The sequence below is a fragment of the Lissotriton helveticus genome, chromosome 5_1 (assembly GCF_964261635.1).
Source record: "Lissotriton helveticus chromosome 5_1, aLisHel1.1, whole genome shotgun sequence".
In the NCBI taxonomy this organism is placed as follows: domain Eukaryota; kingdom Metazoa; phylum Chordata; class Amphibia; order Caudata; family Salamandridae; genus Lissotriton; species Lissotriton helveticus.
Genome location: NC_136065.1, coordinates 136,238,488 through 136,264,425, shown reverse-complemented (window position 1 = coordinate 136,264,425; position 25,938 = coordinate 136,238,488). Strand labels below are relative to the sequence as shown.

At 44.6% G+C, this 25,938-nt stretch overlaps 1 protein-coding gene across 7 annotated transcripts in view; it reads left to right on the top strand.

Moving 5' to 3' along the window:
- NACC2 (NACC family member 2) overlaps positions 1-25,938 on the top strand; it is a 448,494-nt gene that overhangs the window by 357,279 nt on the left and 65,277 nt on the right. For 6 of the 7 annotated variants that reach the window (XM_078641890.1, XM_078641889.1, XM_078641888.1 and 3 more), the window contains one exon: positions 7,465-8,372. In XM_078641890.1, coding sequence (XP_078498016.1) covers positions 7,517-8,372 — 856 coding nt within the window. In that variant the 5' untranslated portion in view covers positions 7,465-7,516. Of the gene's footprint in view, positions 1-4,243; positions 4,339-7,464; positions 8,373-25,938 lie in introns of those variants that run through there. The other variant, XM_078641891.1, reaches the window with a different exon arrangement.

Genomic DNA, 25,938 nt, shown 5'->3' with positions numbered 1-25,938 from the left:
AGGGTTGTCATTTATTTTCTAAAAGCTTCCAGTGTTGGCACATAGGATGGGTGGGTTTGGAATCTTCGAACGTTTGGAGGCTGCATTAATGTGAACAGCAGTGGCAGCAGTGATCCCGGAGGTAATCAGAGGCTGGACTAGCTTTTGTAGGTGACATTTTAAGTAACACCAGCAGGGAGCATCATTGTGCTCTTGCTAGTAACATAGTTGGCTCCTTCAACAAGGCAGGCGGCCTACTGAACGTTGCCTCTCTCCTGGCAGTTTTTAGGTCCCAGCTAGACCGCGATTGCGCTGCTGCTTCGAGACATGTTTTATACATTTTGCGGGCTCAGCCCTCCCTTAGGCTTCCCATTTGCTGGCTTCATCGTTGCTCTCTTATTCTTAATCCCCATTTGTCCATGGCACGCATGTGTCATGCCTCTTCCTGTGTTTAGCCCTCCCTGAGAGCAGGGACCAAGTACTATATCAATTCACTGGTCACCGTTTTAGCATCTGTTAAGAACTACTTTTTTCTTTCTTGAAAAGCAATTCATACGAGCAAGCTTGTTTTCAACCGCTGCCAGCTCCACTCCGTTTTTGTAAACAGGCCTGTAAATCTTAACTAGTCACTTTTGCTGAGCATTCAAAGATCGAGATCAAATGACAGATGCTGTTTTTTAGGGGCACCTGTTTACTTAATGACCCGGTGTTGCTTGTTCTTTGTGCATGTGGTTTGATTGAGGTGGGGACTCGGGAGGGTAATGTTTCTTAATGTAAATTGCAACCCGCGGTGGGAGATTACCCCTTGGAGCGGGAGAAGACTAGTTAAACATTTTGCCCTAACTGGACCCCACCTAGCAGATGATTTTAATCCCGCCCCGCCAGGCAGTCCTGCAAATAAGTCTTTATTCCATCCAACGTAAGCGCGTCGAAAACTCACTTATTTTAAGCAACTTCATTTTAATTGCGTTCCATAAGCAACACTCGCTGTAAAAAATATATATATATTTGAAGGAGGTCTGGACTGAAACTACCCCCGCCTGCTTATTAATAGGGTATTTTCATATTAAACCACGTATATATTTTGAACTCATTGATTCTCTGATATTAATATGTATCAGTGTGTTTTCTACTCTTTGCTGTATCTGATAGACTAGTTTGTGGGAAATGTATTGCGCTCTGGCACCACCTAGTGGCCAACTTGTTTACAGTCAAATACGTATTGGTTCCTAATGTGGCTTCCTGGTCAACTGCTGTTAGTAAATTAGTAGCACTTGAAAGGTTTTTTTGGGTGGGGGAGGGTGGAAGGGGAGTGCTGTGGAAACAAGCATAGTATTAGATATTTACATGTTCTTGCGTAGCACCTCTGAAAACGCCTCCAGTTAATGTGCAAGCATTATTAATGCGAAAATGGAATAGAAACACAGAAAACACACGTTTTAAAGTTTTATCCATACGCAAAGTTTACAAAATACTGCTCATCGTGGAAGATACCACACCAGTGATGGTAGTCCGGTACATTAGAGCAGCAATTCTGTGTGTGTGTGTTTATTTTTGGATGGGGGAAGGAGGTTGTGCCCCGGTGTTGCAGGTACTGCTTGCTTTTGTTTTGCCTACGCTTTTTGTGTTTGACGAGAGAGAGAAATAGGTTGAATTTTGTAGTAGGAGATATGGCTTGTGGCAGCTGGTTGCAGACATGGGGGATCTTGGGGTGATCCTCAGGGCTGCTTTGGTTCCATTAGTGACTCACATCACAACATTGCACAACTGTAGTAGTATTGTGTTGGAGCAGTCTAGACTGCATTGAGGTCTTCAGACTGGTGCCTTCTGTGGCTACATCGGGTGGGGGTGGGTGGGGGAGGTAGGCGGTGCACAGAAGAGTGCAAGTCATTGGCTCTGCCTGTGGTAAGTAGCATGAACTAGTGCATTTTCCGGTCAAAATATCCCACTTCATGAGGGCGCCTCTGTCCGCGCTGAAGCATTTTCAGTCAACAACTAATCATACTGGGATTTGTACCCCCACACCAAAAAAGATCACTTAAAACTAGCCCAATTATCTGTATAGCTGGTATCCTAGTTTTCAAAGTTCATGTATGACTTGCTTCTCGATTCCAGGAGTTTTCTTTGCATTTTGAAACTCGTATTCCTGGCGTGCTGAGGTCTAACCCACTTCAAGGCCAAATTCGGCCTTAAGACTGCTTGTCCTCAGTTATCTCCCATGTATATCCTCTGCACCATGTAAATATAATTTTCAATATAATTTTCAATAAAAATCTACTGAAATAAAAAAAGACTGTTGGACTGAGAGGGGCTGCCAAAATAGTGTAGCTTTAAACCAAGACGCTCTGATGCTGAATCTTGGCGTATCCCTGCATAGTGGACAAATGGCGTGGCTTTAACTTTTATTTCTACATTGAACTTGTACCTTGGTTCACATCCATAAGGAGAAAAGTGTTCTCGATCCTGTTGCTCATAATATGAAATGAGGCTGGGGTACCAGGCAGCAGCTGTTCATATTACCCTTCCCTCAAAAATAAACTGACCATCATATGAGTAATAGGTAGACTTTAGGCAGTAGTTCTTGACATCCTGGCGCACAGTACATAAGCAAGCACATGGTTTGTCATGGTGCAGAATTACAGGTTAAAAGCAAATGATCAGTCAAAGCCAGCCGTTCTGATAGCTTAGTGGGTCGGGTGCCTGCAGCAGGCATGTGTATGCAACATGCAAGTCGCAAGTATGAACTGCACTAAGGCAGATGGTACCTTCTATTCTTGAGAAGTGAACAAAATAAGTATCATGATTTTACTAGGTCATTTTGGCCACACTGGTTAAAGGGAAGAGCCACATTTCATATTGTGTTTTGCCCTCTATCAAATGGAAATTTTAATTTGGGATGCTTAGTTTGTATATGCCCGTAGTTACATAAATGAGTAACGGCGCATTCTCTGCGGGCACTTGGGTGCTGCATCTGCCTGAGGAACACTTAACATCTGGCCATGCCATACTGAAACGCATTGACAAAACTAATAGTGGTCGCTTTGCTGAGACAAGTTGCCTTTGCCAATGCTTGTTCTCCCCTGATCTAGCCCTGTTTTAATGTGGATTATTGCTTGATGAAGAAGTGAAGTGGTGGCAGCAGGCACTACTTGCTTGCTAGGTGCTAACATGAAAGAGGCGCTACTCACTCCGGCTAATTTTAAAGAAGGCATTGTGGATGTGTTTGTGTCTGGAGCGTGTTTTATTGATCGGTGCATGATTATTGATGTCTCATCACAAATGTTCCAGAGGGTGGTCTTAGGGCTACTGATTAACCAGGGGATGGAATGAAGAGGTCCTCGCGGGGGCGTGTTGGCCAGCCGCCCAGAAAGAAGCGCCTGTGAACTTTTATGGTGGGTGAACTTTTTAAAGCCTCCTGCATCTTTAAGAGGCTCTCGGCGGATGGTATTGAAACGTTTCAAGAAGCAAACTTGTTAATGCGGTGTAGAAAGACACTCCAGCCGCCCACGCGCGCCTGAGACAGGTACATGCAGCCTCCATTCTGCGCCTCGATGTTCTCTGCGCGGCGGCGGCTGCTGCAGCCATCAGGCATTGCGTCTGCACTTCTGAACTGCGCCTTTTAATATTTAAATACCCTGTAATGATCCCTGGGGCGGCGGGAGGGGCAGAGGCGGGGGCCGGGGGGCTTGCCAGACTCGGGGTGGGCATGCACCACAGCCAGCAGCTCCCCCCCACTTCCACCGGAGGAGTTGCGCGCCGTCCCCGCCAGCTCTGCAGACTGTTTGGAATAGTTTAGATGCCTGGACACTCTGAGCGGCAGCGGAGGCACTTTACGGCGTCATGCATATGTAAAAGTGCGCCATCCATGCGCGGCGCCTTGGCAGTTGCCGTGGCACCGCGCAGCGCTTCCTGGGCGCGCACCCCTGCGCCCGCCGCCGCCGCTGCCAGCCTCTGTGCACTGCGGTGACTCATCAGCGCCCGTCCGGGCCCGGCGCTCGCAGCATTCCTCTGGCACCCGGGCACCGCGCACTTTTTCTCCTCCCTTTCCAAGCCTGGCTTTTGAAAGCTGGCATTTGCTGGGCTCCGAATGAAAGGGCTCTATTCATCGCGCCGAGCGGGCTGAATGTTAATCTGGGTCCGGCCTCTCATTGAGATGCGCAGCGCTGCACCGGAGCTCCGACTTGAAGGAAAGCTTCGGCGGCTCCAGCACACACAAGCACAGGGCTTTTTTTTTTTTTTTTTGCAACTCTTCTGGTTTTTTTTTTTTTTTTTTGTGTGGTCCTCTGCATTTCAGCCCGGATGCTGAGCTGGAGTCTGGCGCTGAAGCGTCCTGTTCTGAACCTGCTCTGCTCTGGTAAGGTAAGTGGGGAGGGGTCTTCGAAGTTCTGTAAGGGACCCTCTTTATTCAAACTCTGCAGAGATGATCCCATTGGCCACACTGGTCTGGATGCAAGCGGTGAACGGGCGTTACTGGTCCGGCTGCCGGATATACAGCAGGCGATGCGTTGTTTAGCAGGTTGTTTGACCCAAATCAGAGAGATTCACTGTTTCCGCGGTCCAGACAAATAGTTTATTCCACACATGCCAACTTCTGCGCCCTTTGCCCCTCCCTCTCTCTGCCACTGGCCGGACGGTTCATGCTTTTGCTTTTCAACTTTCTGGAATGTAGTTATTTCAGGAAGCCTCCCTGTGGGCACGGAGGGGTTTCCTTGCCACGATGCACCCGCACTTTAGACCCTTCTAAATAGCCTTCTGTGGTATTAGACACGCCCTGCAGGGACACTGGTACCCTTCATGGCTCCAAATATGTTTGGTTACAGACATGGGTACCATTGTAAGATGTTTGATTTAAAGACATGGGTACCCTTGCTGCCTGTAACATGTTTGATTTAAAGATATGGGTACCCTTGCTGCCTGTAACACGTTTGATTTAAAGACATGGCTATTCTTGCTGCCTGTAACACGTTTGATTTAAAGACATGGGTACCCTTGCTGCCTGTAACACGTTTGATTTAAAGACATGGGTATTCTTGCTGCCTGTAACATATTTGATTTAAAGACATGGGTATTCTTGCTGCCTATAACACGTTTGATTTAAAGACATGGGTATTCTTGCTGCCTGTAACACGTTTGATTTAAAGACATGGGTACCCTTGCTGCCTGTAAACATGTTTGATTTAAAGACATGGCTATTCTTGCTGCCTGTAACATGTTTGATTTAAAGACATGGGTACCCTTGCTGCCTGTAACATGTTTGATTTAAAGACATGGCTATTCTTGCTGCCTGTAACATGTTTGATTTAAAGACATGGGTACCCTTGCTGCCTGTAACATGTTTGATTTAAAGACATGGGTACCCTTGCTGCCTGTAACATGTTTGATTTAAAGACATGGGTATCCTTGCTGCCAGTAACATGTTTGATTTAAAGACATGGGTATCCTTGCTGCCAGTAACATGTTTGATTTAAAGACATGGGTACCCTTGCTGCCTGTAACATGTTTGATTTAAAGACATGGGTACCCTTGCTGCATGTAACATGTTTGATTTAAAGACATGGGTACCCTTGCTGCCTGTAACATGTTTGATTTAAAGACATGGGTACCCTTGCTGCCTGTAACATGTTTGATTTAAAGACATGGGTACCCTTGCTGCCTGTAACATGTTTGATTTAAAGACATGGGTATCCTTGCTGCCAGTAAACATGTGTGATTTAAAGTCCTGGGTACCCATGTAAACACTTTTGAGTACATACCTTGGCACCCTTGCTGTTTGCAGCGTGTTTGATTTAAAATCCTTGCTGTCTGTAAACATGTTTGATTTAAAATCCTTGCTATCTGTAAACACGTTGGGGTACAGACCTTGGTACCCTTGCTGTTTGCCGCGTGTTTGATTTAAATACCTTTGCACCCAAGCTGCATCTAAACCTGTTTTATTTGAGTTTCTTGTAGCTTTTCTCTTAAGGCAGGGATGTGTTCTGGGATGCTCAGTACTTGAACGGGGGCGGGAGGGGCTGGTATTGCTTAATTTTCTCCTCCAGACAGCCTGCGTGCACCAGCAGTGGCTGCTCACCCCCTACGTGCTCAAAGGTTTGATGCACTGAACGCCCCTCAGGGTGGAACAGATCGACGTTCACCTGAGCTGGGCTCGACTCTGTCCTCAGCAGCAGCAGCATTGCCTGAGATCAACCCAGACACCGAGGGGGAGGGGGCGCTGTCTGACTTGGCGAGCTAGCCTTGCACTTTGTCAACTCAGCCTTTCTTGTCGAGACGGGGGCTCCGGGGGTCTTGCCAGCCTCGTCTGCACAGCGATGGCGCGGTCTGCGCTCCAGACGCCGTGCATTGTTTATACACGCAGCATCGGTCTGTGCTACCGTGCGCCAGACGGGGTGTGTGCGTGCACTGCAGCAAGGCTCCCGGTATAGACCACGCACACACCGAAGCTGCGTGCAACTTTCAGAGCCCAGTGCCCCCGCCGTGCCACCGTCCGACCGCTCGCCTCTGCTGCCACCTGCCAGCCTCTCTCGTTTGGTGCCCGCCGAGTCTCGCCGGAAGAATCGCAGGTCTCACCCACCTGCCTGTTGTCCCCCATTCTCGGCAGTGGAATATTCTAATGCATACACGGTGAGCATTAGTCTGCACGTTCAGTCTGAGGCCGCCAGAGGCGAGGCATTACCCGAGGTGACCCCAGCATGACGGAACCAATGCGGCCGGGGGGGTGTTTGAAGCAGATCTGTAGAGATAACGATTTTTGTAAAACAACAAAACCGAGACACATTGTATATATATGTATGCATATGTATAGATATATATAGATGGATACAGATGTATGGATGTAGTCATATTTCCTTTTAGGTGTATAAATGCATCAGAGAGACCCCTTTTTTCTCGGATGTTCTTAATTTGAAGCTGGCATTGGGCCATGTGTATATATATGTGTATATATATATATATATGTGTATATATATATATATATATATATATATATACATATATATATATATATATATATATATATATATATATATATATATCCTTCAGATATTGAGAAGTTCAGATGCTGGTGGACGGCAGCACCTGTATCATCATTTCAGAGGTTGAACAACATTAAATTCTAGGATTCACTCACTACAGCTTTTTTTTGTAAGCATTCAGGGGACTTTTTGTAATTTAAAAGTGTATATTTTAAATTGATTTTTAATGTATTATTGGTATCAAGCCTGGTTGTAGAGGATTGATTCAAATTGGGCAGTTAGGTGAATTGGCACACAACGAGATAGCACTGTTTGCCCAGGATCACACCATCTCGTCAAGTGAGTAAAATTGGGTTCAAACAATGATGTCCTGGTTTTAAGTTTAGCTGTCTAGCCCTTGAGCCACATCTGTCTTGCGGTAGTGTGTTGTATGCTTTTTTATCCAGCTCATCTTATTTACTGCTCATTTGTGGTCTTTATCTTATACCTGACTGTTTGCTGTTTCCTTTTCCAGATGTCTCCTTCTCCGAATTCAGCTGCACTGAAGGCCTAGAGGAGCTCCAGTCATGTCCCAGATGTTGCACATAGAGATTCCCAATTTTGGGAACACTGTTTTGGGCTGTCTGAATGAGCAGCGGATCCAGGGACTTTATTGTGACGTTTCCATCGTGGTCAAGGGGCAAGCGTTCAAGGCTCACCGGGCGGTCCTGGCGGCCAGTAGCTTGTACTTCCGGGACTTGTTTAGCGGCAACAGCAAGAGTGCGTTTGAGCTGCCCGCGACTGTGCCCCCGGCATGCTTCCAGCAGATCCTCTCATTTTGTTACACTGGAAAGCTCACCATGGCTGCCAGCGAGCAGCTGGTGGTGATGTACACGGCTGGGTTCCTGCAGATCCAGCACATTGTGGAACGAGGCACGGACTTGATGTTCAAAGTAAGCTCCCCGCATTGCGACTCGCAGACCACCATGATCGAAGATGGCAATTCAGAGCCGCAAAGCCCATGCAACCAGTTGCAGCCCGTGTCTGTGCGTTACGCCGCCTCCCCGACGCTGCCCATCCCACTTCTGACCAGGATAAAACACGAGAACCTCGAGTTGCAGCCAGCGGGCCTTCCAACGAAGCGGCCTCTAGAACCTTCCTCAAGGGACACTGCAGGAGGGAACATTGGGGCCACAGCCCCCCTCAAGCTATCGCGGTTCTCCTATTACGGAATGCCAAGCTTAGCGACACTGATCCCAAACATACAGCAGGTGCAGTATTCCCAGGGGGAGCGCACCAGCCCAGGAGCAAGCAGCATTCCCACTACTGATAGTCCCACTTCGTACCACAACGAAGAGGACGAGGAGGACGATGAGGCGTATGACACCATGGTGGAAGAGCAGTACGGTCAGATGTACATCAAGTCAACCGGTGGATACTCAGGTAATGCACATCCCCAATTCTTCATTGGTATTGTGGCTTCTTGCAAGCGAAGAACATGAAACATATGACACAGAATGGAATATGCATAAAATAACACTATATATGAGGAATGCGTGTGTCCAGTGGTTGATCAGTTTTACAGAGTTTTCAAGAGAGAAAAGGCTGGCATTGTTGTGATGTGTTGGTCAGGTGTCCAACATAGGCTCAGGGAGGCCAGGATCCACAACAAATTTTCAGCGCGGTCGTGGACTATATAAAAGATGTCTTATGTGGATGTACGGAAAATATGGCTCAAAGGCATGAATCAAACCGAGAAAAAGATATAAGCATTAAGTTTGAAAAAACAATACTTCCAATAGTGAATAGTTTGGGATAGAAACCAGCTGTTCCCCAAAACCCACCCCCCCAAAAAATTGAAAATGTTATAGGATATTTACACCAAGGACTGCCTTATGTGCATTTGTGTCCTATAGAGGTGTATCCAGCACGACAGTACAGTGTGACTTGTGTACATACTTATTTTGGCATCAGTCACAGATCTTAAGGGAAGTGCCCCTCCAGTGTTTGAGTAACATCTGGGCAAACACTGGTTACATGTGTGACACTGGAGTCCGCAGACACCTGGCAGCGAAGGGTCTAATCTCAGTTCGCAAACATAAAGGCAAGGGTTACAGAGAGGTTTAGGATTATATTCTAGGTAAATGATACACTTGCCTTTGGTGTAAGGGTGCACATTGGGCCCATGGTAAACTTTAGGGCAAAGGTTATAGATACTATTAGGCTTAATTTGAGGTCCCAGTCTAGGAATAGGGTTATTGTTAAGGTGACGTTAAAGGTGTGACTCAGAATTAGGGTAAGTGCATTGGGTCGAGAGTGGGTTGGTCATGGCCCTTTGGAGTTTGAGGTCAAGTCTAGGGCACATGACAGAATAGTGTAAGTGATGAGGTTAAAATACCTTACTGCGTTGTGTGGAATGACCCATAACAGCGACGGGGTTACAGTGCCTTACAATTTTCAAAAAAGCATTTAGTCTCCGAGAAATAGAAATAATTTCCACCCTTTGACTTGAAATTCATTACTGTTTGAGCCATGAATTTGTCACTGTCATAAAAAATTTATTTTTTTCCTAAACCAAATGTTTAGTCTTTCAAAGTAAATGTGTAACATTGTAAGAAAGCGTATGTGATTTATGTGGGTACAGTTTCATACTTTGAGAGTTCTGTGAGAATGTTGGAGGGTGCAGGGGGGAGTCACAAAATGTAAAAAATGTAAATTGATACTTGTAGAGCACACTACTCACCCGCAAGGGTCTCAAGGCGCTTGTACGAATACCGCTGTGGAACCCATCCTGGCTTTCCCTGTGAGGTGTCCACTCCTGGGCACCCCCAAAGGTGGAGGCCAGGCATCCTTAGCGTTGTGGGGGCCGTTGTGGAGATTAAGCAAGCTAGTGCCCAGAGTTGCAGAGTGGGACTCCATGATTGGAATAGGCACCGAGGCGAGAATTATCAGGTCCGTGGAATTTTTTAGCTCAAGACCCTCCGAGGCGGGAATTGAACCCTGGTCCCTGGCCAGAACTCTGCATCAGGGTCTGCCGCTCTAACCATTGAAAGAAATAAACAAACGTCCCTAGGGCCCAGGGTTGGGGAGAGGACTGGCAGCTGATCAGCTGCCAGTCCTCTCCCCAACCCTGGGCCCTAGCGACGTTTGTTTATTTCTTACACTGTTTTCTCCTTGTCCCTTGATGGATTTTTAAGGAGACCTCCTTTTGTTTATATGCTCTAACCATTGAGCCACACTTCTCCACTCACACAGCAGTGTTGTGTGGTGCAGAGGCATCACATTAGGGAGTAAGTCTCCAGACCAGCCTGAAAGCAGCTCGGAGTTCTCAAAGTTTAAATAAAAATGAAAAAGAAAGCCAGAGTGGGTGGCACCGTAAGGAGTGAAAAGGCTGAGAAACCAACAGTATTCAAGATGTATTTAATTTGCTGCGCATGGTGTCCGAGAGGGTGGGTTGGGGTTGGGGTTGGGGCGGGGTGGTACGGGGCGGGTTGTAGTGAGAACACAGCATGCATAAAGGGAGCGGGCTAGAGTTGTAAAGCGGAAGCAGGAGATGAGAAAGTTGAGTAGTGGAGGCTGGCATGCCAGTCTAACAGAGAAGATATGAGCCAATGATGGGCAAAGATGAAAGAGATGAATCAAGAAGGAACAGTAAATACAGTTGGATGTGATCTAGAGGCGTGGAAGGAGATGTAATGAAGTCTGGAAGCAAAAACAGAGACCGTAATAGAAGTAGGAAGAGTGGGAGATGGAAGGACATGGCTGGTCGGGTAAGGGGGAAAAGCTTAGATCGGGTTAGGACCGCTCTGCAGATTTTTTTTCCTTTCCTTACGTCATTCAATCCTCAAATGGTCTTCTTTTTCGTAGTGAAAAGTTGCTGTATGGATCTCGAAAATACTGTTTATCTGTAGTTTTCCTGCACGTCTTGGTAGTCCAGACAGCGTTCACACCTCGGTTTCTGGCTCTTTCCTTGTAACTGTACATTTGTCCTTCTCTTGTGCATGTTTCATTATTTAGTTTTGTTGTAACAGTTGTGAGCCTTGTTTATTCTATTTGACATGGGGAGTTAGCTAGGTCCCGTAATGTGTTGGAATTTTGTGAATAAATGCATTTGTTGCACCTTGGTTTTTCCGTTTTTCAAAGCACGACTCTATGTTCTTTTAGTTTTATTATTACACATTATCAGCCCAGTAGTTTTAATTCTGTACACTAGGTCTACTGAACACAAATATTCAGACAAACTTGGGAAGTGCTGAAGGCCACGCCCTGTGGAACCTGTTCCCTCATATGTTGTTTTTAAGCATCATGTTCCTTTGGGAATTGAAGATCTGAGGGTCCCATGAACCTTGGTTGGCATTGGGTGAAGAACTCTAAGCCAGAGAAGTCCTAGAATCCCCTGTGTTCTCCATGTTCACGGTGTAAAGTTAACACGCATACCACGCACACCCGCAACAGGCCACGTGGCTAGTTTGGAAACGTCCCAGGATGCTGTGGAGGGTGTGCATGTACTATGGTCACGGACATAGCGGAGTGCTTTAAAAGCACATTGCTGGGATGTTTGACCTGCAGGTCACAAATTCGAATCTTAGCAGGGATTACCAAGCCTTGCATCCTCCTGAGGTCGATAAGAAATATAAAGTTAAGTTCAGCTGAAGGAATATTTGGCATTTAGTGGGCTGCCAAATGGCTAAATCTATGGTAGAAAACACTGTATACAAAAATGCAATTAAGCTGCACATGACCAGCAAATGATAAAACGCAGGCAGCCACATTCAGCCCTTGGTAGGCAGTGAGAGCTCAGCACGATGTGTGTTCCCATAGACATGGTGCATTGCGTTGGTTGCAAAGAAGCTTGTCATTATCCACTGAGGGTCTACCAGTGTGGTGATGGTGGGAATGGTGGTGAGCGAGTGGTTAGAAGTGGGAGACCACCAAAAGAGAGGCAAAAGGCATGCTTGAAGCTTGCTTCTTACATTCTTCCGATAGTTTCAATGGATAGCCTTATTGGCAGACATCCTGAGCTTCCCCTGCACCCTTTCACCAACCAGAGCAGCCAATTAGGTTTCCTGAGACCAGCGGCAAATGGCCGCCCACAGCGTCAAGGGCTTCATGGCTGGCTCTCTGCTGAATTAAGGCTGCTTCACTGCGAGTGACACCAACTCTCCAGAGTTTCCCACTATGCACAGTTTGAGGGAAAGCTTTCTATTTATTTATTTATTTTATCTTGATAGTTTTCTATAGCGCGTGCATGGCCCTCGCAACTATCAGAGCGCTTTACAAATGCTTAAGGAGCAGAGACATAGAGAACCAATAAGTTCGTAATCAAGAAAGGTACAGGATAAGGAAATTCCCCTAGATGAGGGCGGTGTCACCTAAATGTTAAGACAGATGGATAAAAAAAAGACATTAGCATAAGAAGCGAGCAGTAGTCAAGAGTGGTGTTGTAGAACAATGATATACTCTGAGAGAGGAGGTCCTAGGGTCTAGGGAAAAAATCTGTACATAAAAAGTAGTTTGACTTCTTTCTTGAAAGATGCAATTGAAGGATTGTCTGATTTCAGGGGGAGGGAGTTCCAAATTCTCGGGGCACAGACAGGCTCTGTTGTAAGTTTTCTTTTTGAAGAGTCTGTGGTTTCAGCAGTAGGGTGCTGGAGCTTCTAGAAGATCCGGAGCCACCTGAAAGCTGAAGTTTCTGATCGAGGTAGCGTGGGGTGTTGAAGTGCAGAGCTTTGTGGGTAATGTATGCAATTTTCAGTTGAATCCTGCCAGATGATTATCAGCATTGTGGATCGCCAGGAGCGGAGAAAAAACTATTTCAGAGACAAAGAGGCACGTTTTCAGCAGTTTGCAATACTTGAGATGGGAACGGAGAGGACTTTCATATTGTACGGGAACGGAAGGACTTTCATATTGTCTCTGTGAATGCCTCCACAATGTACCCCGTCCCGCCTCCATATTGCACGTCCGCTCTTTTGATGCCCCAAGAATGTATCCTTGTCCCCGTGCTCAAATATTGTACCTCTTCTCCTCTTCATTCATGTCCTGAGACGACCCTTGTCCCCTCGTGCTTCCTTGTTGCACGCCTCTCTCTATGCCACTGCACCCTTTCGCCAGTCGTGCAGTTTGCGTGCTCTTCATGCCTGTGGCAGGGATCCTTTCCCTGTGTGCCCTGACTGCACTCTTCCTTTGTATTTATGCCTCCATGTTTAGATCCTGAATTCTCACCTTATAACATGTAGTGGTTTATTAAATGGCTGACTGATTGAAAATTGATGTAGTGACTGTCGTAGGGTACCAAACATCACTGCATGACATGTATTGTACTTCTTTTATCCTAGTGGCTTTCAAACGCATAATTGACACAAGTAACACCCCGTCCATCAATTATTACTCATCACATGTGTGAAATAAATCTCATTAATTGCAGTTGATCAACGATATGGAAATGTGACCCCAAAGACAACAATGTATATAATGCGAAAAATATAGAATAGGTTTGATTGTGTATTCTGTAATTCCCTGTAATAGAATATGATGAGTGCTTCCTAGCAGGTAAGTGAATTTAAGAACAGGCATTGAAAACCTTTGTAGTTTTAATGCACATCACGGGGAAATGCGATTATCAATGGGGTAAAGAACCCTTACTTTTGATTTTGAATTACTGTAACCTGAAGATGTAGTTTAAACACACTAAGATGCCAAAAAAACACAAATGAAAAATTGGCTTTTGACGTAGTTATTTTAATTCATTTGCCCCTATGTTTGCTGGTTTTCCCTATCTGAGCACCATACCATGTGTCCAGCCCTTGAATGTTCTGCAACAAATGAGTGCCCCAGCCCAAAGCTGTGCTTAGGAGCCCCCTGCAGGGTCGAAGTTTGATGATGATAAATCAGTGCCTTTTGCCAGAAATGGGTGTGCCATCTGTTAAAGCTCCCCCCCCTCACCCGCCAATGCCCCACTGCCTCTGGGGTGCGTGTTTATATGTAATACATGTTTAATTACATGCTTGTATTTTTCATCTTACTGTTTGGCAAAAGAAGAACTCGGCTCACAAAAATACTTTCCCCAAATAATTTTGGTCGATGACTAGTAACCCATTCTTTCCTCGAATATTTGGGGGCATTTTATTCCTTTCCATTTCAGGGCATAGAAATACAGCAATGTTGGGGGCGATTGGATGCTTCTTACACCAATGCCCTCTACCTACAGCTACCAGCACAACTTAATCACTGTAAACTCTGATGGGAAAGCTTTGAAAGAACAAGCCTAGGAATAGGAGCAGCTGATGTGGAGTTGTCTGGTAGAACTAGCTATTCTCCAGCATGGGACTTTGCGCATGGACCTTAGACCCACAACAAAAATTTCCATAGTCAAAGCCTACGAAAGCACAGTGGGAACATCGATATTCCGGGTCACCTGACAAAATAAGTGTAACTTTTATTTATAAAAAGTTGCTAAGAGGAGATCGGATGCACAAGCTCTCTAAATTTATTTAGTACTAAAAAGGATTATTATACCTTTCCCAAAATTGTGCCTACATTTATAGAATTTCAGTGGGTAACAGTTTTGGGTAAATGGAAGGAGTCTGCATTCCAGATAAAGTTTAGTGCACGCGTGCCCTAGAGGACTGCTGATTTTTTAACATTGAGAGTTGACCAGTACAGGTTTATAACTGCAGGGCTTATATTATTGGCCACCTGCACGGGTCTGCAGAACAGCCGATCATCCTGCACCAATAGCCGCACGGCCATTTCCCATGATTCGGACCTGCACTTTCACTCACATTGCACATGTGACCGCTGAGCCCTGCAATTGGATGGCTGACTGTTGGGAAGTGGGACCATTGAATCCTTCCATTGGCTGGCTGGCTCTTGAGATGTTGGAGGATCAGCTTTAGGAATGCTGTGTGCAGTCCTAGTCCAGCTCCCCCCCCCACCCCAAACAGTGCAAACTACATATGAGTAATGGGTTGCTAGTCCACCACATTTGCAGATGTTGCGGTCATATGTTGGGGTCTGTCATGCCAGCTCCTGCAAGATGTTGCTGCATCGCTCCAAACCTTCAGAGTGACAGACCGAATGTGTGGTAGAGTTGCAGCTCGGTGCCTGTGTGGTTACAAAAGTAGCATGTGCTTTTCATAAGTGTGCAGATGTACACAACAAAAGTAGATGAGCAAAATCTGTGGTAGAGCGTTTCTTTGGAGTGACTCTAAATAAATGCCTGTCCCCTTCCTTTATTGTAGGCAGTGCAAAATATGGGTGGGTTTGGTTAGATTTGGGATAAAGTAGCCTAGTGCACCTTCATGTGTCTAGGAATGTTTGTTTAGTAGCAGCCCATTGACCCTACTGGCAGCACTTTCTTATGCTTGTGTATTGTTGGATGTGCATGGATTTATGTCTACATTTGTTTCTGTCATTGAAATTAGTTAGCATAGAGAGGAAATGTCTGTCCGCTTTCCCATGCCCAGGCGATCTCTCTCTTGCCCCTGCCTCGAATGCTCAGTACATGCAGAGAGTAAGCAGGCCTGATTATTTGATTATCCCTTTTCCTTCTGATGGCACCTTGCATTTATGATGCAGTGTGATCATTGTTCTTCATGGATTCCTCACTGGCATGGAGGAATCCATAAAGAACAATCATTTCAGATTGGGTTGTCTTAATATGTTTTGACCAGAATGGGGATTTACATCTGAGTGTATGGAACTCTGTAATGCTCCCATCTGAGGTACTCTGCATACATGTACAATTTAAAACTTCCTTATATTGGCAACACCACAATACCCCGTGCTTGCCAACATCGTCGCCAGCATCGCCATTTGCGTAGTAGAGTTAGAATGGCACTTATTGTTTGTAAACAATTCAGTCTTTTAAAATCCTCTTGCGTGTGTTGCTGAGGGGTGGGCTGGTGGTACTGGGTAGTTCTTGAAATAGTGCAAGGAATTTATTGTGCTGAAAAGCTGGGATTCTGCTAGAACCTGGAGCCTTAAAAGTTTCGCCAAAATACCCCTCTGCTGGCTCTTTGAGCGTGGTCTTCAGTTGTATAAACATGTACAGTTGCATACGTGTTCTGAGCTTGGTTTGAACAAGCTTCTTCTGCCTGTATTGGCATGGTACTGCTCAACTTTGTTTTTTAATTTTACTTTGACTCGAATATTTCTAAATGTGTTTCCCAACTTCAGAAGGTGACTAGGTATGTGTGTAAAATAAAATTAAATAAGTATACTTTAAAAATGTTAAAACAAAAAGAAAAACAATGCAAAAGGAAATAATTGTAAGAAAAAATTATATTAGAGTGTAGGCTACTCTTTGTTTGAAGTATGAAGCTGTTTTCCCAAATTAGAAAGTCAAGCAACCAAAAAAGGATCTTTTTAAAAACGTGGGATTTTAAGGCGCAATAAAATATTGATAAATATGCAGCATTTTTAAGAAAGATAAAAGGAGGCCTTAAACATTATGCTAATGTGAGAAAGTATACCTAACTGTGCTGTGGACTTTAAGAAACAGACAGGATGTACAGTTTTTAAACAAATGTGCTTCAGAGAGAAGATACATAAAAGTGGATCTTAGAAATGCAGTTAATAAAAGTAAAAAGATACTTAAATGACCATAAAAATAAAAGGAGACCTTAATTCCATTTGACTAATGTACAAAAGTGAAACTAAATGTTTGATGTGGTTGAGAATGTGCCCAGCAGGATCTTTTGTAGAAAATGTGGTCCAGAAGTTGCCATATTTCAAGGCTTCAGTTTTTTTCACGAGTGTCTAAGTTGTTAAAGAAGAGAGGACTCGCATTTTAGGTTACGCTTAAGCATGGATGGTCAGCAAAAGCTGCTAAGAAGAAAAAAAAGCTTAACAACGGGCTTGGAGCCCTTCTATTACTCACCTCCATTACTTAGCATGAGTTGGGTTCCATGTCACTAGTTTCCTTTCTTCTTACTGGTCATGCTCCGACTTCCTGCCGGCTACGCACCTCCTCCTGCAATCCTCCTGGGGCTTCTTCCTGGGTAAGAATGGGTCTGAAGCCTAGTTCTTAGGCTCGTGGTAGACATTAGTTTCCAGACAACTACCTGGTGTCTCTCTTTCTGTGGGCCTACATTTGAGGGGCACCACTGAGCCTCGTTTAGAACTTTCTGAAAAAAGTGTATTCCACCAAAGAGCTGGAAAACCATCTTTTATTTCAAATGTTACGCAAAGGTGTGGAACTTGACCCCGTGGCCGATGCTCTTTTCCCAGTTCTGTTTTGTCACTATAGTCCTCTTTCATGTTTTTAACAAAAAGCTCATTTAATTTGCATACATACATACCATTTTACAGGGCGAATGGTGTACTCTCCTGCACAATATTTGTACATGAGAAAGTTCCTCGTCAGTGTTTAGTTAGGAGCATTATGTAGTATCACACATTGTCTTCGAGCTGCTTCAAGGTACAAAGTTCAATGGCACTGAGTCATGGTGGATGCAAGTAAGCTCTTGCATATTTTATTTTGAAATGCTACTATGGGCAAGGTTTTAGCTGAGTGAATTGTTAATATTATTAATAATGTAGCGCACAGTCTGCTATTGCCAGAGCACTACATCTCTGAAATTCAATTTTTTATTGCAGTGAAGTTAGGTTCTTCCCTTGAGTCTGGATTCATGGAGATTCACGGTTGTGACCATGTACCCCTAGACATTGATCAGAGTTTAGGCTTTTGAATGTAGATTGCTGGATGTACTAGATGAACAGAGAGCTCTAGCAGGGGTACCGTGGGGATGCCATCCTTTGCAGATAGTCCGTCCATTGTTTCAGTAGACCTTGTGCACAATCTCTAGTTGACATGCCAGCCATGCCAGCCTGATTTTGGAGTCTCGACAACTTGTCGTGAGCTGTTTCAGCAGCTGTGTGTACGTCCTTAATCGAAGTGGGCCATTACCAGGCCTCTTGTCAGCTCCTTCCTGTCAAAAGTTTGTAGGAGTCAGAATGGTCTCCAAACTTGGAAAGTTGTAGGTCGACTCTGGAGACCACAGGATTGATTTTAGGAACAAGTGAGAGGTCGGTGTAGAAATGATTCTCAGATGTTTGCATTCTTTCAGTTTGCAGCTATGGTTCCCAGTTTAAGCGATCATGAGGTGACCACCTACCCCAGTTATGAGAATCTCAAATTTGACTCTATTCATGCAATGGAACACAGTATGTCATCTATTGAGGAATCTTGTAACTATTGAAGAACCTGTTGAAGGCATCTGATGATGTTTGACAGGCTCCGTTGGCTATTCATAAACGAAAGTCTAGAAATGTATGTTCTCATTGTCCCGTAGTATGTTTTGTAATAAAACTTGCTAGGACTTTCCCATTAGAAGCAAAGCACCAGTAGTTAGAATTGCTGGTACAGAAATATATTTGCCCATTTAAAGCATTTAGTGGGGTGTATGATGAATGCATTTACATAGTCGATCTGGTAAGGTGGTGTAGGTGCCTTCACATGGCATGATCAGTTTACTTTGCCAATTTCTGCAATAATACAAGAAACTAATTTGATTGTCCCCAATACAGCATTTTGTGATTTGCTGAGAAGTCATCTATTGTTCAAATACTATTAAACGTGTGTTGGCAGTATAGTTGTAGTGGGGATGAAACTGACCAACCAAGACTCTTTACACCAGGGCAGGGACCCCTATATCACATGTCAGGGATCCTGGATACAAATATTTGTTGTTGCACCAGGTAATAAGCTCGACGTTTTTATAATCTGTTTATCAGTGACTAATTCTATGCTGTCGAATAAATTGTGAATTGAGCTACTTTGTACACACAAGTCTTTCATATTGATGTGCAACGTATCACTTCCTGCAAAGGTCATTTACACTGTGCATCGATTATCCCTCTGGTAGAGTACCCTCATTTTGCAATCGGTGAAAACTAAAAACCAGATGGAATCAATTGGCTCTCAAGGACAGCAATTCACCAACTATTGCACTTGTGCACCTTTTCCCTTGATGCGCTTCCCATAAATGGGAAGCCCTGTTCACCTGTCCCTTTTAGTTTAGCACAGTGGTTCTTCATCTGTCTTCAGTTCCATTCATAGGTCTTAATGAATTCTGTCTCACGAGAACACTTTGATCTTCACTTCCATCCATGTCTTATATTTCGGGTCAAAGTTTATTACTAGAGTGTGGGGTTACATCACTGTACTAATATTTCTCCGGTTTATGTGAGCGAGACTTGGACAGGTAAGAAATCACGTAGCATGCCCAATAATGGTGGCTTACTTACTTCCCGGATTAAAATGTATCCATTTTTTCCACACACTTTGACCCAGTAATGGACAGCATCCTGTTTTGAGTGATGGTGTTACCAATAGTGTTTCTTGTTCCAGTCCTCCTCTCTGCAGCTTAGATGTGGGGCCGGTCCCAGTTTTTGGAAAATTTTCAGTTGATAAAGTTTGTCAGCCTTCTCTCAGCCCTGTATTGTAACCATGTTACCCCGTCCCATTGTTTGATGCACAGCGACATTCGGCTAAAGTCTGGTGCCGTAAGAAAAACTATGAATCCTCGTTTCGTTCCGTTGAACAGAAAATTCTAGAAAAGTGAAGTGTCTGGCAGTGTATAGGTTAATTGTCAGACTATGGTACTCCTAAAAAATTAGGTCACTGTGTCCGTTTTCAGCAGATTTTCTGGTGATGTGCTATAGAATTTATTTTAAAGAAATGCCTCTGTCAGTACCTTTTTAAGTTGACTTCTGGCATTTGTAACCTTTACCCTTCTGGCAGACCCAGTCTCTGTATAGCTGTAGAGTTGTATCTTCTTTTCTATTCACCCCACAGGCACAATTTGGGCATTTTCTTTACTGCCTTGAGTCCTATTTGCTTGGAATGTGCACTGTCCATAAAGATAGTGTCTTCCAGTTCCTTTTCTGTAAATTTGTACTGTGATCACATGCCTCACCTAAGTTGTCAAAGTTTGTTTACAATGTTATGTTACCTGAGTTTATATAGCGCACAGCTGCCTCAGCAAAGAGGCGTCCCGGCGCTGCCAGCGTCAGAAAGGACCAAAAGGCTAAGGAACAAAATAGGTGGGCGCAAGGAACATACAGAAGGACGGTAGACGGCTAAGCAGAGGGGAAGAGAAAAGTTTTGATAGCTTTCCTGAAGTCCAGCAGGCGATCCAGGCTAAGGATCTGGGAAGGCAAGGAATTCCATTGCTTAGCAGCGAAGCAGCGGAAGGATCGACCCCCCGGCCCGAAGACGCTTCACTCGGGCGACTCTAACCAGGTGCTGTCCCAGGGAGCACAACTGGCGAGTCGGAACATACGGGGTTAGCAGGTTGGCTAGGAGGCCGGGCGAAGCAAACTTCAGGATCTTAAAAGACGAACAGAGAGCCTTAAATTGGATCTGCTTGGCCATGGGTAGCCAATGAAGCCTCCGGAAGGCACCAGTGGAGGGACAATTACGCGGAAGCCCCAACAGGGCTCTAGCGGCAGCGTTTTGGACACGCTGCAATCGCATGACCTCAGCCTGATTAGCCCCCAGAAGGAGTGAACTAGCATTTTCTAGTCTTGCTAGGATAGCTTATCGAATAATCAGCTGGTGCGTAGGAGGATCAAAGAACCTCAGCAGCGGCTTAAGTCCCCGAAGAAGACCAAAACACGTGGCAGCAACATTTTTTAGTATGATCTTCAAAACTGAGGGTAGAGTCTTTCCATACCCCCAGGTTCTTAACGACCGACTTAGGGGTGGGAGCACTACCAAGAACAGTTGGCCACCATTGCTCACTCCAGAGACTTCTATCCTTCCCCACCAGCAATACCTCCATTTTATTTGCATTCAGCTGAAGGCAGTTTGTGGTCATCCACTCTGCAACGGCGGAACCATATTTAGTTTGTTTCGGTAAACCAGCGTCCTCTCCTACGGGTCACCTCTGATATCAAGATAGATTCACATTATTTCATATTAAGGGTGGTCAATTCAATTTAATGCATCCAATTTTTCATGATCCTGTTCATTTGGAGGCCATCCCTGAATTCTGAGTGCTATTGAGTTCCTTCCAGAAACAGGTCACGTACAGGCTGTGAAAACAATAAACAAATTATTGTATTACTGTACTACTGACCTTCACAGTTAGCATCACAGTATTGCATATGAAAGGTGATACAGCACACTCCCCTTTCAATAGAATTTTACAGATCACACACAGATGAAATGCTGCGTGGGCCCTCTGGGGTTGAAAATGTGATGTAAAGGGTTTTGCACTGATCCCAGATACCTTAAAACTCCCTGAGATTTGTACTTGAGGAAAGCAAGAATGGGTGAGGGGGGAGTTATGGATTACGGAAATAGGGCAGCGAGAAGGGTGCCCTACCTAAATACACCCTTATCAAATCTTTGGTCCCCTTTATTGGTGGCCATATATTGGATATGATAATTATCGTCCCTGATAATGTGATACCAAGGTGTTTGGATTTTATTTTTCCATAAGAGTAGAAATTATATAAACTTCGGATAGAGGGCCTTTTCCCTTCACATGGAAATATGTTTTGGGAAGCTGAAATGATGAAATTGTAAAAAGAGTTTAGACCACACCGAGAAGCAATGCTGTAATCATATTTGGTCTTTGCGATGGAGATGAGAAGACATAGGGGGATTACTATAAGTCACCCCTTGTTCAAATGTAACTTTTTATTCGGTCCAGTTCCAGACTTGTTTCCCGCTGAAAGCCCCACCTGTGCCTTGCTGTGAACTAGGTGGAACGTACCACCAGACACAGAAACTAGGGGGAGAAACAGTGAACGGAGTGAGAGGATATTTGGACTGGAGCTCACTTTTGGCGGTTTCGTCTGTTTCAAGGGATGGCATCAATCTGTCTGTCTGTTATGTTAGGTAGTGATCTGACCGTCTGGAAGACAGGGGCATTCCGTAAGTCTAATATACCAGCTGGATGGCAGGAACACATAACTGAAACAAGGCTTTCTGGTTTCAGCAGCGAATGGTGCTAAGACTAGCCCGGAGCCAACCTGAAATCCAGTCTAGGCCTCGGATGTTTGCTGAGCACACACTGGTAAAGCGTTGCGAGAAATGGGGTATGAGATAGCACGACCAGCAACACAAGGATGGGATAAGACCAAAGGAACGCGGTAACCCTAAAGGGGAAAACAACAAACAATAAATGGATGCCAAAACCTAGAGTCTGAAAATAAAAAGCTAATGCAACCAGGCAACACTACGCCAGGCACAGGACTGAATTCCAAAGATAACTAAATAGGGCTCTACCCCCATGGTCTAGAAATGACCCTAAGTGAGGAAATCAGTGCATGAGAGGCAAAGAGAGTTAGTAGTCTAGTGTTCTTCGCCCAGCCTCCATCCACCTGTTCTTCAGAACATCCAGCCCCTGTGGGTTTGTCATCTTGCCTAAATCCAGACAGTAGCCAGTATATGAAGAACACGCATTGCATATGTTCAGATCGCATAATCTGTATTCTTCTATGTCCTGTATACATCAGGATGTAGCATAATTACATGAGTAAGACATCTGCTTATATTCAAACCTTTGTACCATGTTGTGTAGTGTGTGCACCTTCCTTTCAAGTTCTAAAGAGGGGACCGATAAGTAAGGAAACTGTTTCTCCAGACTTTCAGATCAGAGACAGAAGGCAACTTCCACAAGTGTCAATCACCAATTCTCCCAGTGAGTGGTCCTTGCTTTCTTATGAAGCTGAGAGTGGATTCCTGCTCGGGAATTATACAGAAGCAACATCAGGCTGCTGGGAATCCTGCTGTCCTGCTCACCGTCTGCTGTGGGCTCACAAGTTCCTCTCACTTCCACCTTCACTCGCCTCCTCTTCTGGTGGTGATACTGTTTGCCCCACTCCTCCCTCCTCACTTTGGAGGAGTGTAGGTCCCTTCACCTACATTTCACCCTTCAAAATTGTACCTTGCCAGCTCTGACTAGAACCCCCCTCTAAAGAAACAAACAAAAATGCCACCCCTCTCCTTTTCTATCTTGGAGTCTCTGTTTCATTCACCCAGCACAATTGACACACCTAGAATCCTGTATGCACACTTGCACACAATAAGATTCACACATGAGGCCAGCAAACTTGTGCAGAAGAGACTCTTAAGCATCACTCACACACGCGCTTACTCCAGCATGAATGTGCTTAGTGAGCAGTGTGAGCGAGCAAGTGGATGTGCGTAGGTGTTTGAAGCCCGTTGTGAGTGAGCTTGAATTTAGGCTGTGCGACCCAAACTTTTGGCTTCCTTGTGATGCTTCCGTCAACATCTCTGCAGTGGCCCCTCCTTGACATGAGGGCTCTTTGACACTTCTGAGCTTCAGAAGGTGGTCCTCTTGAATATGATGGCACTCTTTCGGCTTATGGTGGTATATTTGTACACATGGTGACCGTTCTCGGGCATAGAATTGGTACTGCTATATAACTTTCGTGCTATATTTGGGACATAGGGTGCCATGTTTTTGGGCATATAATGGCATGCCTTGGCGTACAATGACTTTTGTGCATATGACCACATATTATGGTCATACAATGCTACTTTTTGGTAATCTAACTTCACATTTCTAGTATATTATGGGACTTCATGGGTAAGCAAATGTCACATTTACGCATGTAATGGCACTGCTGACCGCAGGAAAGGATATTTCAGACTGAGTGGGTGTTTTGAAGTCGCCCCAGCAGCCCTTTGAGATCTGTGTTCCATGCATTGTATGAATGAAGAGGGTCAGTCTGGAGGACCTCACTCGGATTCATTTAATTTACTCCTTTAGAAATATTACCATGTGTGATGCTTTCCTTGATATCTAAGAAAATGTAAGTTGCAAATATTCTGTAATGTTATTGGTGATCGGATATGTGATGTCATTGAGGATGTTGCCTGCTAGATCATGTGTGGTCATGAGTCGAGCATGGCAGAATATTTAATCCTTCTATTAATATATCTGTTAAGTCACCTGGAAAACCTTTTTAGAAATTATTGCATTTATAAATAATTGTCTTATTTGGCAAGTATTTAACTGGGTTTTTCTTACTTAAAACCTATTTTTTCTGCTAATTCCCTCTCTCTTACCTTGTGTATGCGCCTTTTGTGTTATTACGTGACCTAGTATGAATAAGGGAAAGACCATGAAATAAGCTAACTAATATTTTACATTACAGATTTGTATTACAACATTGAATACTTAAAACTAAAGATTTTTTTTTATATCCTCAATTCTCCTTGGATGAGTTCATTTGATAAACATTCAATGAGCAATAGTCTTCATTTATTAAGGCTTTCATCTGTTGCTTTTTCTGAGGTCGCTGCTGATTTGCCTATTAGCCGTAGATGTGTTTTAAGAGATTTGATAATATATACCTGTACCGCAGACTCGATGTAAACCTATACATTCAAGTAATTTTTGGTACACCGACACGCACACTTTGACTAAAGACTCACTTGATTCTGATTGGCTTCGAGCTGCCGAGATTATTTGCTCCTTTTGCCATGTTGGATTTGCAGCCCTCGCAAGAGAGGAGTGGCCATGGAATCTCGACTAGGTTTCAGTTTTAAAGTAAAAATATAATACAGAAGCAAGCAAGAAAGGGAAATTCAAGACTCTGGGCAGTACAGCAGACACGGAAGGCAGGAGACTAGTCACAAGCATCAAAAGAGGAGAGGAAGTAATGCACATAGCTAACATCTATGGGCCGAATGCCTCAAAAAAAAAGTTCTGGGAGGAGGTAGAGAGCGAGCTCAGCAGGATACCACTGGGAGAACTGGTGATAATGGCAGGGGACATGAACGAGGCGATGGATAATGCCACAGACAGGCACCCGCACAGGCCGAGCCATGCCACACAAGAACAGAACATACTCAAAAACCTCTGCACCAAGCTCGCACTAGCGGACCCATGGAGACTACAACACCCCAGTGCCAGGGAATACTCATTCTATTCAGCACCACACAACTCATACAGCAGAATAGACTACATCCTCATGTCAAGCTCACACACACACTTGACGGACAGAACGGAAATAGGGTCGATAACAGTTTCAGACCATGCCCACATCTCCCTCTCCATTAGCGGGAAACAAAATGAGCTACCGAGCAGGGGGTGGCGCCTCAATAGCGATATACTTGAGGATCCCGCCAACACCGGGGAGATTGAGGAGGCGATCAAAGAATATCTCTTATTTAATGACACAAAAGACACAGAGGAGGGGACACTGTGGGACGTGCTCAAAGCCACAATAAGGGGGAAACTTATAAGTATTAAGGCAAGAATGAACAAAAAAAGGAACAAACACATTAAAGAACTGGAAGAACAGATAAAAGAACTAGAGAACAACCACATCGCAAACATACTAGACAGGAATACACTCACGGCACTAACAAAGAAAAAGTATGAACTCAACAGACTATTAAGCGAGAGAGCAACGACATGGATAAACAAATACAAATCCATAAACTTATGCTCAGCAAACAAAGCAGGAAGGGCACTTGCAGGGTACCTAAAAGCCAAACAGAGACAACACTCGGTCGCAGCGATCACCGACACAGACAACATAACGCACACAGGGAACAAACAAATCCTCGAAACCTTCAGGAGGTTTTACAAAGACCTATACACCGCAGACACAGCACTAAAAGCGGATGGAGGGGCGAACCTTCTCGAGAAACTTGACCTACCCAAACTAAGCCGCGAACAAAGTGAGGCGCTAGACCAAAACATAACAAAAGTAGAGGTAGGGAGGGCCATAGACACACTTAAACCCAACAAAGCCCCGGGGCCGGACGGATTTACAGTGACCTTTTACAAAAAGTTCCAAACACAGCTTAAGGACATATTAGTGAGAGTATTCCAGACGTGTGCAGAGAAAGGAAGCATGACAGACTCAATGGCAGAGGCAAACAGTATTGTCATCCCCAAAGAAGGGAAGGACCCACAATTCCCACAAAACTATAGGCCAATATCCTTAATAAACGTAGACTGTAAAATCTACGCTAAAGTAATGGCAGCCAGAATAAACACATACCTACCCA